This window comes from Pinus tabuliformis, chromosome 6 (assembly GCF_031772625.1).
Source record: "Pinus tabuliformis cultivar Carrire ecotype Pingquan chromosome 6, CPIR1, whole genome shotgun sequence".
NCBI lineage: Eukaryota > Viridiplantae > Streptophyta > Pinopsida > Pinales > Pinaceae > Pinus > Pinus tabuliformis.
The window spans coordinates 519002730-519022896 of NC_142292.1; the positions used below are offsets into that span (position 1 = coordinate 519002730).

Below are 20167 nucleotides of genomic sequence, written 5' to 3' on the forward strand. Positions count from 1 at the left end.
GATTAGATCACCTTGAAAACATCGAAACATAAAAACACAAGTGTAATCATGAGGTTTCTAGAATAGAGATGGAGAACACGATTCTACATAAGGATTTCTTAATGAAAGGATAGTATTTTCCATTAGAATATCATTGATGAAAAGATGTAACCAAGACAAGGAAGAAGGACAAAGTGCCAGCCAAATGTTGTGGTGTTACAATGTCCTTTTCTATTTTGCCACATTCCCTTCTGATCCAACAAAGAATCTTCATGTAAGGTCTTATTGATGGAACAAAAGGAAAATACACAACATAACAAGAAAGAAAAGCCAAAGCATAAGCAAAAGAAGCTAAACCAAAGCATAATGCAAGAGAAAAGTAAGATAAGACAAGAGAGACTAAAGAGAACAAGCACGGGATGAGTGCAAGAGAGGGAAAACTAGGATGCATCTAATCCTACTCCTAACCTAACAGTTAGTAGGTCGGGATCACATATAATGAAATTTCGAGTGAAGCCACCGCAATTGTTCTTTACAACAATCACAAAGATAAAAATAGTTAAAACAGATATAAAGTAATGTGCAAGAGAAAATATAAGAACTTGAATAACTTGCACAAAACTTTGAAGGTATTTCTTGTCGGCAGAAAGATATGCCATTCCCTCTATTTCTATCCAATTTACATTCTTATCCTTTCGACGAGAACCATAATTCAACAAACCTTGGAAACTTCTCGTGGATGTGTCCCCATCTGCACCGAACTTCTTAGAAAGTGTGAGGAAATATGAAAACTTGTTACTTGTGATGGAGCTTTCTAGGTACGACTATTCCGACCATTCAATGATTGGATCATAAAATTCGTGATGATCCTCATGAAAACCCTGAAATTGTTGAAAAGATAAATCTTCAATTAGAGGTAGGGGATTACAATGGGAATCTTATGAGTGAAAAAAAAATATGATCATATTCCGCAGTAATGTCGAGATAGTGAGGACCTGAAATAACCATCGGCGAAGGCTAAAGTGCCTCAACTACTAGACAAAAATCCAAATAGTGAGATATTGAACGATGAAGATCGAAGGATGGAAAGTAATTGTCATTGGATGTGCTGGTGGAAAAATGATAAGTTGAATGATAGTCATTGGAGATAGAATAATGATTAGATGGGATGATTAAAGCATCAACATTCGAGTTTGTAATCAAACAAGATAAATAAATTTGGATAGCTCTACAAATGCTCTGAACAATCGAACCAACTTCCTCGCAAGTCAAATGTGACAAACCATTTTCCTGTAAGTGATGACAAACTGTACAAGCATCATAATCATCAAAATAATTTAAAAGGGTTCCTAGCATATGTGCAAACAACTAAGGCTCATCAATGATATTTTGATGTCCATTTTATTAATCCTTTTCTTACCATATAACGTGCAGTCGTTCATTGTGCTTGTAGGGATTAATACAAATTAGCACTTGAAAATTAGATATCTATTATCTATGCAACACTTCAAATCAAGGTCAATTGTACTTTCTCACAAAACATTGTAGACAAATTACTCATGGAGATTGAATGTGAGGAGAAATAGTTTCCATAAGGGCAGCTGGTAACGCAGGGTGTAGAGCCTGTGACTGAAATTAACTGGTTGTCTTATTGTTTCCTTCAGTTTTTCTAGGGCATTGGCTTTCTATATTATTTTCTATTTCAGAGTCTAGTTGTTTGTATGCAGAGAATATTTGAATGCAACTTTCTGGGAAGGAGGGCCATTATTAAAGAGTGTTTCTCCAATAATTACATGCATCCCATTTTGGATTCAACGTAGACATTGAAACATCTTTATGGGCTTAGTGTATGAGAAAAATTAGTTTGTCTATGTTCTATCTTTAATTCATGGCTATAATGAGATAGATTATTCTGCATGTTGCCTAGGGTGGTTGTGAGTGGGATCCTTATAAAATGTGATTCTAGGAAGAACATTGCATGGCTATGGCTAGAAACCTTGGAGTTGCAATTCCCACTCTTTTTGCCCTAGATTTTGAGCTTCATACCCTTACATTTGAATATAAATAGGATCTATCTATGAAAGAGGTGTTTTTGCAATCATCATCACTTCTTGGCTATGGTATGTTTTTCTAGTCATATTAAAAAGCAATATGATCTATAGTTTGAATTTAAGGATAATCATTGTTAGCTTGGTATAATCATTTTTAATTTCATTTAACTTTTATTTACTTGATCTTCCTTTGATCCCCTATGCCAGTAATTTTATGTTTGTCTTAGCTGAAAAATAAATATCCTTGATTGCTTTGTAATTTTAGAGGAAAAAATATCAAATATTTCTCAACAAATAGGCAGAGTTGTTGGACTTTTACTTGATGGAGTTTTAGTGCGTGGTGATCTGACAACATCAAATATGATAACTCATAAAGATTCCAAATAGTTGGTATGAAGGTATTTTGAATGAAGCCTTTTTCCAACCCAAATACATTGATTGGAAAAATCTTACCCTTGGTTGGTTGTAGGCTTTGTTTTTTATCCTAAATTATGAAAATTGTTTAATGCAATTACAAAATTTAATTCATTTTAACTACATGTAAATCCTTGTATTTGAAAATGAAAAAGACATGCATAGTTTGTAAATTCCTATTTCTCTTGGATTTTGAAAAGAAAAATTAAGTTTGCTTAGATTTGTTCAATCTCAATGCATTTACAACTTGTCTTTAGTGGCTTGGAAAGTCTTCTCAATTGATGCCATGTACATAGTGCATAATAATTTGGCATGGATTTTCTGTTTAGCATGTTAAGATATCTTTGCAATATATGATGTTATGGGAAAATCAATATTTGATATTTGTAAATTATAATGTTTTTGAAACAGGTCCTGATCGATTTTGGCCTTAGTTTCTCATACAAATGGCCAAAAGATAAATATGTATATTTATATGTTTTAGAGAAAGCGTTGTTGTCAATGAATTCTTCTAGTAGGAATGTTGTAAGTTGGCATTGTTGTTAACTCTTAACTCTGGCATATGCTTGTCTTTTAATGCCAATAAGTTATTGTTCTTATTTTTGTTATGACTTGGGGTAGCTTATTACTTAGTGATATTTTATTCCACTCGATTGTAGTTGGAAAGAGTGCTTGCTTCTTACAGAAAATCATCAAAGCAATGGTAAGATATGTTGAATAAACTAGGTCAAGGTAAATCTAAGTTCCCAGAATTTTTGCAATTGTATCTATTATTTTCTTAACACATAATATCTTATCCCAGTCAAGGAATGTATTCATGAATTTATGTTTTCACTTGCCTCCTTATTCCAAATTCAAATATTTGTTAGGTGGATTGTACTTGGTGACTGTCAAATTCTCCTTGTTGTCTTTGGTATTGAAAACTCTTCATTTCTCATAATTGCAATTTAATACAGTTCCTAGAATTTGTTGCAATTGTATCTATCATTTGGCACAATGCATAAAGTTGAGATTCTTCTTCATAGTGACCACATTCTTAGGTAATTCCATTCTTGACTTCCATATGTATAAATATCGATAAAACATTTGTGAAACCTACATATGTGCAAACAAATAAGGCCCATCTATGATCTTTTGATGTCCATTTTATTAATCATTTTCTTACCATATAACATGTAGTTGTGCATTGTGTTTTCAAGGATGAATACAAATTAGCACTTGTAAATTAGATATATATTATCTATCCAACACTTCAAAACAAGGTGATTTGTACTGTCTCAAAAAATATTGTTGACAAATTACTCATGGATATTGAATGTGAGGAGAATCAGTTTCCATCACGGCAACTAGTGAAGCACGGTGCAAAGGCTATGAGTGAAATTAGTTGGTTGTCTTATTGTTTCCTTGAGTTTTTCTAGGGTGTGAGATTTATCTATTATTTTCTATTTCACAGTCTAACTATTTGTATGTAGAGATTATTTGAATACAACTTTCTAGGAAGGAGGGCCATTATTAAAGAGTGTTTCTCCAAGAAGTGTAGGCATCCCATTTTGGATTCAACTTTGATCTTGAAATGTCTCTATGGGATTATTGTATGAGACAAATTAGTTTGTTTTGTTCTATATTTACTTCATGGCTGTAAGGAGATAGATTATTCCTAAGTTGTTTGTGAGTGGGATCCTTATAAAAATTATCAGAAGCACATTGCGTGGCTAAGGATAGAAAGTTTGGAGTTGCAACTCCCACTCTTTTTGCCCTGGGTTTTGGGCTTAACACCATTACATTTGAATATATAGAGGATATATTTATGAAAGAGGTGTTTTTGCAATCAGGGTCACCTCCGTGGTATGGTATGTTTTTCTAGCCATATTAAAATGTAATACGATTTACAATTTGTATTTAAGGATAGTCATCACTAGCTTGGAATAATCATTTTTAATTTGGTTTAGCTCCAATTTACTTGGTATTCCTTCAATCCCATATGCCTGTAATTTTATGTTTCTCTTAACTAAACAAGAAATATCCCTGATTTCTTTGTAACTACAGAGGAACAATTAAAAGATATTGCTCAACAAATAAGTAGAGCTATTTGACATTTACATGATGGAGGTTTGGTGCATGTTGATCTGATAAAATAAAATATGATAATTCATCAAGGTTCCAAACAATTGGTATGAAGTTATTTTGAATGATGCATTTTTCCAATTCAAATACATTAATTGGAAAAGTCTTACCCTTGGTCGGTTGTAGGCTTTGTTTTTTATTGTAAACTATGAAAATTGTTTAATGCAATTACAAATTTTACTGCATTTTAACTACATGTAAATCTTTGTGTTTGAAAACCACAAGTACATGCATAGTTTGTTAATTCCTATTTTTCTTGGATTTCTAAAAGAAAAATAAGTTTCCTTAGACCTGTTCAATCTCAATGCATATACATCTTGTCTTTAGTGGCTTGGAAAGTCTTCTCAATTGATTCCATGTACATAACGCATAATAATTTTGATTGTCTTTTATGTTTGGCACGTTAACTATCTTTGCAATAAATTATGTTATCAGAAAATGAATATTTGATATCAGTAAATTATTACATTTTTGAAACAAGTCCTAATCGACTTTAGCCTTAGTTTCGCATCTACATTGTCAGAAGATAAGGTTGTAGATTTATAAGTTTTAGAGAGAGTGTTGTTGTCAATGCATTCTTCTAGTAGGAATTTTGTAAGTTGGCATTGTTGTTAAATCTTAACTCTGGAATATGTTTATATTTTGATGGCGAGGGTGCAGGCTTTAGAGACAATTTCTCTATTCTACCAGCAATCTCTTCAATGTCTTGATCAATTTCCCTTTCTTCTTCTTTGGGTGCATCAGTCATTAAACTGATATTTCATTCCTTAAAAAAACTCCACGGTCATGTTTTATTATCAAACAGTGGCTTTCGGGAATTCTTAAAAAAAATATCCCTTTTGGTGGACTTACATATATATATATATATATATATATATATATATATATATATATATATATATATATATATATATATATATATATATCCACGTTATATATACCCACGGAATGTTCTTCCTACCTCATTTGCATCGGCGACGGTTATATAGGCTGGATGTTACCATGTACAAAGGCTTGGATATATATATCGCACCGGTGATAGTTATACATCTCCGCTCTCTATGCTAGTTTCGGTCGATATATATATATATAGATATATATATATATATATATATATATATATATATATATATATATATATAAATCTCCTCCGGAACCGATACACTTATACACAACCCTTAATATGTCGCCAGTTCCGTTTTTTGCCGGTCGATGCAATTACCAACTTCCACGCCTCCGAATTGACGGACTCAGCGACATGTATATATCGTGGGTTATATTATTTCAGCTCCTGATCCAGAACTCGACCTTTTGCATTATACTCCCTTCGCACCGAAAGGCTTTGTAAATTGAACACACGACTAACAGTTTCAAATGATCTCCCAACGCCGATATGGTCTTGGACCGAGACAATGAGAACTTACAGTTATAAGTTTTCAATCGCTACAGCCATTAAATGGAAAATTGCAAGGGTTCTTAGGATAATAGGGACATATGCGCAATTGAAATTCAAAGCTTGTATAACATAAAACGAAAGGAAAATAATTTCAATGATTACTACATATCATTGCAGCGTGTGGAAATGGAAACTCTTCAACACCGTCGCACTATCCAATAATCGGTGTATGCATACTACAGAGTCATTAATAAGAGACGTTGAGAGAACAAATTTTCAAAATAATACTATGGCATTCGCCCTCTCTTCTGTCTGATGAGAGCTTTGCTGCCTCTTTATTTATAACTAAGGATAGGCCCTCTCGGTCCTTATCCGATACAAAGAAAAGCATGCTTTAGAGGATGATTTAAAGCTTGAAAAGCTCTGTTACAAATAGCATGATTTATTAATAGAATTTATTCTATTTTTAACTAAGAAAGCATAGAAATTGCAGGTTAAAGGACCCCACTCCCTTGCTTGTAGATTTTTTTGGATTTTTGGAATAATTTGGAAGATTTCTCCCCTCTGAGTCACATGCTCCTGCATCAGACTCCTGAGGACAAAATTATTCATGGGCTCCTGGCCATGAGCTCATCTACAGACTTGCCCAATTTCTGTAGAATGTTTTCTGTAACCCAGGTAGCTTCAGCGATCGGTTGTCCCTTCTATTTCATCAGATACTGGAAATATTCTCGTCCCCTTGTTTTTCTATACAATTTCTTATCCAGAATTCTTTCTGGCTGTAAATCCTTGGCTGTGGGTAACTGTTTTACCCAGTCAATCTCCGGAGTCTCTTGATCCTGTGTTGTATCATCTGCAGATTCATTTTCATATTTGTACAAGTTTGCAACATTAAAAATTGGTGATATTCCCACACTAGGTGGTAATTCAATTTCGTAAGCATTTGCAGAGAATTTCCTCAGTATCCTGCATGGTCCAATTTTCTTGGATTTTAACTTATTATACTTTCCCTTTGGAAATCTCTCCCTTCTGAGGTGCACTAAAACCAAGTCTCCAACTTCAAAGTTCATTTCTCTTCTCCTCATGTCTGCTCTGGTTTTATATTGAATGTTTCTATCTTGTAGCTGTTGTTTCACCTGTTCATGTATCGCCTGCAGTATTGAAGAAAAGTCTTCACCTTCTGCACTTCTTATTTCTTCTTTTCCCAAATTCCTTAATTCAGATATTCCCCTTAGGTGCATTCCATAAACAATATGGAATGGGCTCTGTCCTGTGCTCCTGTTTGGTGAGTCATTATATGCATATTCAACTTTTGGTAACACTTGATCCCATTGCTTTGGTTGTTCTGCAGTAAAGCTCCTCAAAAGATTGCCTAAACTTCTGTTCACAACTTCAGTATGTCCATCAGTTTGTGGATGATAGGCAGAACTGAAACTTAAATTAGTTCCCAGCTTCTTCCATAGTGTTCTCCATAAATTTCCAACGAACTTTGAATCTCTGTCTGAAACAATGCTTTTGGGCAATCCATGTAATCTTACAATTTCTTTAAAAACAAGTTAGCAATGTGAGAAGCATCACTAGTTTTATAACATGGAATAAAGTGTGCCATTTTTGAAAATCTGTCCACTACAACAAAAATTGAATCATAGCCTCTTGGAGTCTTTCGTAGTCCTAGCACAAAATCCATACTTACCATATCCCAAGGCCTATCTGGAATTGGCAATGGAATATACAACCCTGTGTTCTGGCTCCTTCCTTTTGCATACTAGTAGACTTTACAATTTCTTACATACTTCTCTACTTCAGATTTCATTTTCGGCCAGAAGTAAAATCTGTTGAGCTGTTCAAAGGTCTTCTCTCTACCAAAGAGTCCCACAAGTCCTCCACTATGCTTCTCTTTGATTAAATTCTCTCTCATTGAACAGTTTGGTATGCACAGCTGATTTTTCTTAAATAACAGTCCATCTTGTATAAAGTAATCCAGCCACTTGCTCCTGTCTGCCAAAACAGGATTCTTGCAAGCCTCAAATGCATCTTTAAAATCTGAATCGGTCTCGTATAATTCTTTAAGAAAATCAAACCCCAACACTTGGATTTGACTTTCTTGTAGCAATACACTTCTCCTACTTAAGGCATCTACGACTTTGTTTGACTGTCCAGTTACATGATTCAACACAAAATGGAAGCCTTGAAGATACTCTACCCATTTAGCATGTCTCTGGCTAAGTTTTGGCTGTTGCATTATAAAATGCAATGCATGGTTATCTGAATAAAGAATAAATTCTTTCGACATTAAATAATGCCTCCACTTCTTTAGTGCCTGCACAACTGCGTAAAACTCCTTATCATAAGAAGAATACTTCCTTTTTGCATCATTTAGCTTTTCACTGAAATAAGATATTGGTCTATCTTCTTGGCTTAAAACTCCTCCAATTGCTTCTGCGTTGGCATCACACTTAACTTGAAAAGTTTTGTTAAATCAAGAAGAACCAAAACATGATTTTCAGTTATTTTCTTCTTTAGCAGCTGAAAATTTCTCTTTGCTTCAGCAGCCCATTTAAATGGCTGTTTATCTTTCTTTATGGTCTCAACAATAGGTGCATTAATATTACTAAAATGCTTAATGAATTTTCTGTAAAAACTAGCAAGACCATGAAAACTCCTTACCTCAAACATACTCTTGGGTGAAGGCCACTCCACAATTGCTTTAATCTTTTCTGGATCCATCTTCAATCCTTCAGCTGAGATAACAAATCCCAAGTACACCAACTCCTCTTTCATAAATAAACACTTCTTCAGATTCAAAAATAGTTTTTCTTGCTGCAGCTTTTGTAAAACATAATTTAAATGCCTCAAGTGTTCCTCCTTGGATCTGCTATAGACTAATATATCATCCATATATACGATTACAAATTTACCAATGAATCCTTTAAGAACTTCATTCATCAGCCTCATGAATGTACTTGGTGCATTGGACAACCTAAAAGGCATCACTCTCCACTCATATAATCCTTCATTGGTCTTAAAAGCGGTTTTCCATTCATCCCCTTATCTTATTCTTATCTGATGATAGCCACTTTTAAGATCTAACTTTGAAAAATATTTTGCGCCAGACAAGCAATCCATTAAATCTTCAATTCTGGGTAATGGAAATCTGTACCTGATTGTAATCTTAATGATGGCTCTTGAATCTGTACACATTCTCCATCCTCCATCTTTCTTCGGGCTCAGCACTGTTGGCACTGCACAAGGACTCAGGATTTCTTTGATCAACCCCTTGTCAAGCAATTCTTGCACCTGTTTCTTAACTTCTTCATTTTCTGCAGGAGTCATTATATATGTTGCTTTGTTAGGTAGGCTTTCTCCAGGAATCAAGTCTATATGATGACTGATTTTCCGAATTGGCAGTAATTCATTAGGCAAATCATCAACAATAATATCATAATAATTCTCCAGCATTTCTTGAATTTCAATGGGTAATTCAGAAATTTTAGTAGAAGTCAATATTACCTTGGGCTTGCAAATTACAGCAAAATTTACCTCATTTTCTTCAATATGCTTCAAGTACTCCTTTCCTCCAAGTAACAGAGTTTTTGGATCAGTCCTCTATCCCGGTACGTCTTCTTCTTGCAAAGGCAACAACGTATGATTAACACCATCCTTTCCAAACTTGTAGGTGTTTCTCTTCCCGTCATGTATGGCTCCTCTATCATATTACCAAGGCCTTCCAAGCAATATGTGACACATATCCATAGGCATCACATCACAAACAATTTTATCTTTGTACTTGCCCACTTGAAATTCCACTTCACATTGTTCACTTACCAACAGTTGGTGTCCCTTTTGTAACCATGACACCTTATAAGGTGTTGGGTGCTTCATTGTCTTCAGCTTCAATTTCTCCATTACCTCTATAGAGACCAAATTATCAGTGCTGCCACTATCAATGATCATCTGGCAACATTTCCCTTGGACTTTGCACACTGTCCTAAATAAAGTTTTCCTTTGTGGCAGTTCAGCAGCCACCTCCTTCATTGGCTTAAGTAAGACTTTATTAACCACCAGAGATTCTCCTCTTTCTGGTGTGTTTTCTTCTTCTGCTACTGGTGTCGCTGGTGCTTCTTCTTCAGCTGGAGCAACAATTGCATTCCTCTGCTTTATGTCTGCATTCTTTGGGCATTCAAAAGCTCTGTGTCCCAGCTTGTTACATCTGTAACATCTTATTTCTCTGCCTCTTCCTCTGCCTCCTCTTCCTCTGGAAAAACTCCCTCTTCCTCTTGCATCACCTTCTCTGGGTGCATGCTGGGTTGAGCTACTGCTAGCTCCATCTCTAGGTGTTGTAGATCTTCCTCTACCACCTTGACTTCCTTTTCCTCTGAAAGTCCCTCTCCCTTTGGCAGACTGCTTCCTTATGAGTTTTTCTTCAGCTTTTAGTGCTATCTGATAAGCTTCCTCTACTGTTTTAGGAGACAAAAGACTTATCTCATCCTGGATGTCCATCCCGAGGCCATTCATATATCTAGCTACCTTCTCATCTGTGCCTTGGGCTTCTCTAGCTCTTATGCTCACTTTATAAAACTCTTCTGTATACTCTTTTACTGTTAAAGCTCTCTGTCTAAGATTTTGCATTTGTCTGAACAATGTTTGCTGATAATTACTTGGCAAGAACTTACCTCTTAACTTTGCGAACATTCAGCTCTAGTTCTTGATTGGCTGCTTACCAAGTCTCTTCCTTTCCGCCTGCACACCATCCCACCAGAGTGTTGCATGGCATTTTAACTTGGTGACAGCAAACTTTACTTTCTTCTCATTTTCTGTTTCTTCGTAATCGAAGAATTTCTCCATACTGTTAATCTAGTCGATCAATTCTTCTGGATTCAGTCCTCCTTGGTATACTGGTACTAACTGGTTCCATGGCCTGGCTGTGGATTTTAACACTGACTTAAAGAACCTCATCTCAGGAGTAACCTGTACAGCTTCTTCCTCTTCAGCATCTTCAATTTCGGGCTCACTGACATCTCCATCATCTATATTTCTATCTGAAGTTAATGCATCCACTCTAGCTCGCAGCTCTTCTACTGTTTCCATTAGTTTAGCATTTGCAGCAGGTCGTCCTCTTCCACCACGTCCTCGTCCTCTTCCAACTCTGAAAGCCATCCTTCTTCTGTTCCTGAGATTCAATTCAATGTTAGTTGATGGCTCTGATACCACTAATGATGGCGAGGGTGCAGGCGTTAGAGACAATTTCTCTATTCTACCAGCAAGCTCTTCAATGTCTTGATCAATTTCCCTTTCTTCTTCTCTGGGCGCATCAGTCATTAAACTGATATTTCATTCCTTAAAAAAAACTCCACGGTCATGCTTTATTATCAAACAGTGGCTTTTGGGAATTCTTAAAAGAAATATCCCTTTTGGTGGACTTAAATATATATATATATATATATATATATATATATATATATATATATATATATATATATATATATATATATATATATATATATATATATATATATATTGCATCGCCTAAACAATGATCTTTTTTTCCTCCGGAACCGATACACTTATACACAGCCCTTAATATGTCGCCAGTTCCTCTTTTCGCCGGTCGATGCAATTACCAACTTCCCCGCCTCCGAATTGACGGACTCAGCGACATGTATATATCGTGGGTTATATTATTTCGGCTCCTGATCCAGAACTCGACCTGTTGCGCTATACTCCCTTCGCACCGAAAGGCTTTGTAAATTGAACACACGACTAACAGTTTCAAATGATCTCCCAACGCCGATATGGTCTTGGACCGAGACAATGAGAACTTACAGTTATAAGTTTTCAATCGCTACAGCCGTTAAATGGAAAATTGCAAGGGTTCTTAGGATAACAGAGACATATGCGCAATTGAAATTCAAAGCCTGTATAACATAAAACGAAAGGAAAATAATTTCAATGATTAATACACATCATTTGCAGCGTGTGGAAATGGAAACTCTTCAACACCGTCGCACTATCCAATAATCTGTGTATGCATACTACAGAGTCATTAATAAGAGACGCTGAGAGAACAAATTTTCAAAATAATACTATGGCACTCGCCCTCTCCTCTGTCTAATGAGAGCTTTGCTGCCTCTTTATTTATAACTAAGGATAGGCCCTCTCGGTCCTTATCCGATACAAAGAAAAGCATGCTTTATAGGATGATTTAAAGTTTGAAAAGCTCTGTTACAAATAGCATGATTTATTAATAGTATTTATTCTATTTTTAACTAAGAAAGCATAGAAATTGCAGGCCAAAGGACCCCACTCCCTTGCCTGTAGATTTTTTTGGATTTTTGGAATAATTTGGAAGATTTCTCCCCTCTGAGTCACATGCTCCCGCATCATATTTTAATTCCAATAACATATTGTTCATATTTCTATTATGACTTGGGGTAGCTTATTACATATTGATATTTTATTCCACTGGATTTCAGATGGGAAGAGTACTTTATTCTTATAGAAAATCATCAAAAAAATGGTCAGCTACGCTAAATAACACAACTTAAGGAAAATATAAGTTCCTGGAATTTGTTGCAATTGTATCTATTATTTTGTTAGCACATAATTTATTTTCAGAGTGAAGGAATGTAATCACAAATTTATATTTTCACTTGCCTCCCTATTCCAAATTCAAATATTTGTTAGGTGGGTTGTACTTGGTGACTATTAACTTATTCTTGTTGTCCTTGGTATTGAAAACTCTTCATATCTCATAATTGATATTTAATACAATTCCTGGAATTTGTTGCAATTGTATCTATCATTTGGTCAACACATGATTTCTTATCCCAGTGAATAATTGTATTCATAAATTTATGTTCTTACTTGCCTCTTGATTCGAAAGTCAAATATTTGTTAAGTGGCTTGGTCTTTGTGATTTTCAACTTGTCCTTCTTGTCTTTGGTATTGAAAACTATTCATTTCTCATAATTGAAATTTAATACAGTTTTCCACTGCAATAACTTACATTTTTGGGTTTGTTTTGCAATTTGTTTGCGTGGTAGAAAGCGTTACATGTTTGGGTTTGTTTTGCAATTTGTTTGTGTGGTAGAAAGTATAGAATGTTGGGATAAGCATCGTAAATTATTATGGATGTATATCTTTTTTTTAAACTATCAAGTCTTTGGTTGTTTTACATCAAGCTTAAATATGTTTAGATTTTCATTTCTTAATTTTTTGGTGTCTTTGATTAAAGGAAGATTTTGTCATAAACTTTGATGTGGTGGATACTTGCAGAACTTTCCTGAAGTATATTCATTTGTAGTATACAAAAATATTGGATTTTAAGTGATATCATTATGTTTTTTTAACAATTTTTATTCTCTGTGATAGTTCATATTACTTTAATGTCTCATGCAAAGCTAAAATATAGTTCGAGTTTAGAATGTCGAACAAATTTGACATGTTTCATTCTTGTAAATAAACAATAAATTCAAGGGTTTCGTTCAACTATTGTTACCAATTCTTCTGAATATATGGCTAACTCAAAGTTAGAATATACCTAGTTTGAATCCCCACTGGATGAGGTGTGCTATTCTTTGCTAATGGGTTTGATAGAAATGTGATAGAATCTGGGGAATCACACCTTGGGTTTCAGTGTGAGACTTTCCGTGGAAAAAAGGTTCAATAATATATTATTTTAGTAGCTTTGATTATATTAACATTATGGACTACGATTGAAACATGCTTTGGTCAAAGACTATCAATAGGACATACCTGTATAAGTAATTAGAGGTATTTTATTGTAGCAAAACTATAGAGTTATTCATAAGCTTTACTATTAAAGAAGTCAAGACAAAGGGATTATTTTCAAATGTGAAAAAGGTGTTACCAAACATATATATTATTTAAGGTGTGGTGTGCTAGATCAACAATGTATGTTAAGCTTCAACATGGGGAATATGTCTCTTTGGGCAAGGTATTGATGATTCTTACCAAAATATTTCAACTCTGTAAGTCGTCTAGTTTTTTTTTAGCTGCCACATCCCAAGACGTTTCCCTTGTGCAAGTGGAAGCAACTCTGGCAGTGTGACATTATTTGGACAATATCATTTTGTATGCTGATCCATTCCATAATCACTATGTGGCTCTTGTTGTTCCATATCATCAAGCCCTTGAAAGTTGGGTTAAAAAAAAAGGAATTGTTTATAAGGATTTTGCTAATATTGTTGGTCAAAGTTGTCATTGATGTCAATATGGCTTTGTTGGAGATGGAAAATTTCCTAACCCTTGTGATGGATGAATAACCCTTTTGTGATGTTTCCCTAACCTCATTGAAGACTCTCTTTATGCAAACCCTAGGAGAAATTCCTATGTGCATATGTTCATGATACCCTAACCCTAGCTCTATCTAAACAATGGATAGCTCTAGATTATTGATGCCTAATGTTCATCATAAAGCCCTAGCCCTAAATTCTTGATGCAATCCCTAGAACTAATGCTTGATATATGATGCCCTAGCTTTTTTGAAGATGCCCTAATCCTTATAAATGAAGAACACATGTGAAGGAACCCTCATCTTGCATAAACTTGAAGACCTAAAGGATAAAATTTCTTAATCCTAGAAGGAGCCCTAGCATGGAAGTTTCCTTAACAAGACAATGGATAAAGAATTTATATGAAAACCCCTAACTCTAGTCCTTATTCCCTAATTTATTCCTATTCCTATTTTCCATTAAAATCTTACCCTAAACATTTCACATAAATCCCTAAAGTCTGTTACATAATTGAACATCATTTGAAATTATATATATCATCTATCAGTGACTCCCTTACCAAATCTTAGAGGACATTTTACTCTTTCCAATGAGCATAAACTTGTCTCCTAACTCCCAGTCATTATAAAGATATTAATTTTTGGAAATCACATATGTTAAAATTAACCAAAGTCTGGTAGCCGAATTAAGTAAGATCACATGAGAAGACGCACTCCTTCAATAGTTTTGTCCCTTCAAACTATGGTTGAACTACTATAAATATAAAGTTGTGTTCATTATTCCAAGACACAAAAACAATTCAGTCAAGTACAGAGTAAAGTTAATTCGGATTTGAGGTACTAAAGAAGAAGGAGGATGAAAATTGAAGATAATTTTTGTTGGACAAATCTATTTTGGATCTCTCTATGACATATTGTGTAACTCTATAATTCAGAGCTATGTCTTTTGTTGTAATTCAGACCTATGGTTTGGCACCTCAAACCTGTGCGTAGGACTAGGGACAAAGACTTTCAATTCAAACACCCGCATAATCTCAACAGAGACAATGGTATGGAGATTAGTGGAAGTTGGCTTCCCCTAATCAGAAAAATCTAACTCGTTTTATTAATTTAAATATAATAATAATAATAATATTATTATTATTATTATTATAAGAATAATAATAATATTATAATAATAAGATCATTATAAAAATAATAATATTATAATAATAATAATAATAATAATAATATTATTATTATTATTATTATTATTATTAATATTATTATTTTTTTTTCTCGTTAAAACTATACTATTCTATTATATACATGAACAGGAAAAACATTTACAATCACTGAGTCATACTGCCAAAGGCCACGGATGGCACTTTGGACTGAAAGTTATCAGAGAGAGCAGCCCACTGAGGGGCACCGCAACTGAGACAAACCGCCCGCGCAGGGGCTTTAAACCACAGAGGTGCTACCAGAACAAAAATTAACAACCCGCGCAGGGGCTCAAAAAAAACCTTCATCAGGATCCCACGCAGGGGCATCAAAAAGCCTTCAACAAGATTTCTTTCGAACCAAACATACACAGCAAAAACATACAGTAGGCCAATATAACAAACATAGAGAATCATGGGTGGACCTGAGCAGCGCCTGAGCGAGTGTTGCTGAGCGAAAGGATGGCTAATCGTCCGACTTCTCCTCGATGATCCTGCACCAGCCGTATCCTTCAGGGAGAGGATCCGATTCTTTCTTGTCCCCCGAGGGAGAAAGCGCTGCCTGAGTCTGAGGTGGGTTGACGGCATGCTCTAGGGCTGCCTCTGGCGGTTCCTCGACGTCCTTTGAGCTCCCTGCCTGGTGCTTCTTCTTGCTAGGGATTTCCTCGCCCTCATCCTGAGGTTCTTCAAGGAAAAGGACCGAGACGTGGGCGTTGATGCGGGATTTTTCCTGGGAGATGCTGAAGGAGAAGATGGCAGTGCCAAAAGCAGGTAGAGGTGCCGAGTCCGAATCTAGGCTTCTAGAGTCCATGAATTGGCTTGATTGGATGGGATTGGCTTCTGCAACTCGATGGAAAAGGCATCGACAGCAGCGGGATTGGGGATTTGAACCTGAGGGACGAAAAGACCCACCTCGGCTAGAGCCTCGACGGATGAGCAGGCGCTGTCGAGGCCTGACCATTTTTGCAGAAGTAACAGGGGGAAAGAACAGAGCAGAATAAGAGGAATTGGAGGAATTGAAGCGCCCTCCACCCAGCCTTTCAATCTTGTTACAGCATTCAGTTGACAGAGGATTGGCATGAGCGGTTGCTCCGTGAACCATAGACCAAGCAGATGCACACTCCGTAAACCATAGACCAAACTCCAGATTCTAAGCGCAAACCAACACATTGCAATCCACCCCCTCACCTTTCTTAAGCTCTTCATCTCTTCCTCAAACTCTGCATGCCATAACTGCACGTTGTGATCGCACCTGAACCCCGGACAGTGCATTGAATTGCCTTCCATGAGAACCCACGCTTATATTCCTTGGCGGCGTTTCGCATTGAATGCCTGTCTTAGGCTTGAGGCAGCACATGGCTTCCATGTGGCTCCTCGCCTTTATCCGTAGTGTCACCCGCATCCGGGGAAGCAGCATCTCTTTGGACCAGCCTAGCGAAGTCCTGAGCCTGGGCATTATTTGGTATAATAGTCGTGGTTCCTGTAAGGAGAGTATGTTCATTATCTGCTCCTATGTTAGCTAGGAGGTCTGCAACCTTGTTGCCCTCTCTTTTTGTGTGATTGAAGGTGATGACCCTGTTGCTGCAGAGAGCTTGTTCGATGGCTTCTAGTCTGGCTGCGAGCCTCCAGCTATCTGTGATTTTTTTTTCTTGTGAGCCATTCTGCAGGCGCTTGGCCATGTTTATGAGAATCTTAGAGTCTCCTTCCACTATCAAGGGTTGGAGGTTGAGATTCCATGCGAGAAGGAGCCCTTGCCATAGGCCCTCAATCTTAGCTGAGTTGTTGGTGTCCCAACCCAGGTTTCCGAAGTATATCTGTAGGGGGGTGCCTTCATAATTCCTCAAAATACCTCCAAAACCAGCCATTCTAGGGTTGCCTTTGGAGGCACCATCGAAATTGAGCTTATAAGAATGCTTAGGGGGAGCGGTCCAAGTGCCTTTGATTGTACTGCCGCTTTTGGAGGGGTTGATCTTGTGTAGATCCTGAGGTAGGTGCAGTTGCCAGTTGCTTAGAATGCCTTTCTCGATGTCTATAGATGGAAGATCCTCCTGGGTCCAAGAGTGGAGCAGCAACGTCTCGTTGAGGTTCCCGCAGAGCCTGTTCCATATGTCTTCGATCGTAGAGCACTGATTTTTGAATATACGCTTATTCCTTTCCTTCCATATACCCCATAAGATGAGTCCAGGGATCATGTTCCACAGATAGTTGAGAAGCTCTCTCTTATAAGGATTTTGCGGCCATTGTCTTAAGGAGTTGGTTATGTCGTTTTCTATTCTGCATCTTTTTTGACATCTAAAGCTTACCTTTTCCCATAGCTGATTGGCTAGGGGGAAGGTGTCCAGGAGGTGTTGGAGAGTTTCCTCATTTTGATTGCAATTGAGACATAGATGGACCATGAAAATTTCTTCTTCTTAGTTTGTCCCAGGTGAGGATTCTTTTGTGGCTAACCAACCATAGGAAGTAAGCGACTTTGGGCCAGGATCCAAGACCCCATATTTTGCTCCAGATTGGATCTGAAGGGGTAGTGATGTTGCAGATTATCTTGTAGGCCTCTGAAGTAGTAAAGGCACCCTTTGGTCAGTATCCCCATCTTAGGATGTCATTGCCTTTGTCGTGTCTGATGCTTCTTTTTCGAAGCTCCTTCTCCAATTCCTCGATATCCCGTAGGTTTGTGATGTTAATTAGCTGATTACCCTGTTTCCATTTCCTAAATCTGTGCTCTGTTTCCTGCTCCCAATAGTGATGGATCTTTTCTTGTTGCTGCTCCAGCCTAACGAATTCCAGGGGTGAATGGAGAACGTTGGTGAGCTTTGGCAACTGGCTCCATGCATCTGTCCAAAATCTCGCAGTCTTGCCGTCCCTGACCTCCCAAAAACTGTGCTGCTGAATTAACTGGAAGTGTTGTTTGGCTACGTTCCATATTAGCGAACCTTTTTCCGTGGGGGTGAACCGGATGAGCTCCTCCTGAGGTCTGTTATTAGCATATTTAGTTGTCCATATTCTTGCCCAAGGTTTTCCTGGATTTGTGATCCAGTGCCACCATATTTTGGCACTCATGATGGAGTTGTTGTGCTCCGGGTCTCTCAGTTCAATACCCCCTTTATCTTTGGGTAAACAGACTGTGGGCCATTTGACTAAAGCCCATTTACGATTAGTTGCCGAACCTCCCCATAGGAAGCTATGCTGAAGATTCCTGATTCTTTTTAATACCCATTTGGGCGCTGCAAGGATTGAGAAAAGATACAGGGGCATTGCCTGAAGGACAGACTTAATGAGCACTACCCGACTGGCCAGATTAAGAGATCTGTGCGTCCAAAGGTTAAGTCGAGATTCAAGCTTCTCAATGAGGGTTCGCCATGAGGAGTGCTTTATGGCTAAGGCAGTAAGGGGGGCTCCGAGGTATTTGGAGGGGAGGGACGCTGTGGGGAAGCCTAGGATTCGGGCAACCGCCGTCTTAACAGGAGGAGGCGTGTGAAAGAAGAAGATCTGCGATTTGTTGCAGTTGACATCGGTGCCTGAGGCTTCAGCGAAGTCATTGAGAAGGGATTTGAAGCATGAGGCTTCCTGGACCAAGGGATATCCAAATAGCATGGTGTCATCAACAAACTGCTGATGAGAGGTAGCAGGGGTGTTGTGTACTGAGAGGCCTTTGAGATGGTGGGAATGGAGGGCATGTTTAATGTGGCAGCCAAGCCCTTCTGTCATAAGAACAAAGAGGAAGGGGGATAGGGGGTCCCCTTTCCTAATTCCTCTTGATGGTTTGAAGGGGCGGGATGGGATCCCATTCACAAGGATAGAGAATTGAGTGGAGTTAATTAAACTCATGATCCGGCGAATCCACATAGAACAGAAACCAAAAGCCTTTAGCATTTGCTGAATGTAAGTCCAGCTGAGTTTATCAAAGGCCTTAGAAAGATCCAGCTTAAGAAGCATACCTGCCTGTTTTGATTGTTTGAGGGTGTGTATTATCTCGTGCGTGAGGAGAATGTCGTCCATGATCTGTCTTCCTTCCACGTAACCCGGCTGTTCCGGTGATATGAGTACAGGCAACAGGGGCTTTAACCGGTTAGCGACAACTTTGGATATTACTTTGTAGATGACATTACAAAGAGCAATCGGCCCGTATTTGTCGGGAGTAATTGAATCCTCGTCTTTGGGGATGAGGGCAATGAAGGTGGAGTTGAGAGAGGGAAGCAACCAATGGAGAGCTCTCGATTCTTCAACAATTTGCCAGACTTCTTGTTTTATCATCTCCCAGAAAGTGTGAAAGAACGTGGTGGTGAATCCGTCCGGTCCAGGGTGTTTTCCTTCCTTAAGATGGGACATTGCCTCGTCCACCTCCTGAGGCTGAATTGGGCGGAGGAGAAGCTCATTATGTTCCTCCGTAATGATCCTTGGCACATTGTTGGTAATTCTTTCAATTGCCTGTCGCCTGTCTCCCTCCGGCTCTTGAAGGACCTGATTGAAGTGATTGAGAAATTCCTCCTCAATTTCCTCATGCTTTTCTACTTTTACCCCGCCTTGCTTTTGGATGAATGGAATTTTGTTGTGCATTCTTCTTTGAATAGTGGTTCTATGGAATAATTTGGTATCTCGTTCGCCCTCCTTCAACCATCTAATTCTGGATTTTTGCCTCCAGTAAACTTCCTCCTGCTTCTGCCTTTCCTCAAGCTGTCTGTGGATATGTCGTTCTTGGTCCTAGGTCACTTTAGTATGTCCCTCTATGGTTACTCTTTGTTGTAGGTCC

At 37.5% G+C, this 20167-nt stretch overlaps 1 protein-coding gene and 2 pseudogenes across 1 annotated transcript; 2 read left to right on the top strand and 1 right to left on the bottom strand.

Annotated features, from left to right (window-relative positions):
* The first annotated feature begins 1538 nt into the window (after nt 1-1538).
* Nucleotides 1539-3226, top strand: LOC149259582 (uncharacterized; annotated as a pseudogene).
* A 522-nt stretch (nt 3227-3748) lies between these two features.
* On the top strand, nt 3749-12509 carry LOC149259583 (uncharacterized; annotated as a pseudogene).
* A 4248-nt stretch (nt 12510-16757) lies between these two features.
* LOC149259584 (uncharacterized) lies at nt 16758-17612 on the bottom strand. The gene has a single exon (XM_089454576.1). The coding sequence runs from the start codon at nt 17610-17612 to the stop codon at nt 16758-16760; it is 855 nt and encodes a 284-aa protein (XP_089310702.1).
* Between the last annotated feature and the right edge of the window lie 2555 nt (nt 17613-20167).

Coding starts and splice junctions, on each gene's coding strand:
- LOC149259584 (XM_089454576.1), bottom strand. CDS start 17,612: ATGATCCCTGGACTCATCTTATGGGGTATATGGAAGGAAAGGAATAAG.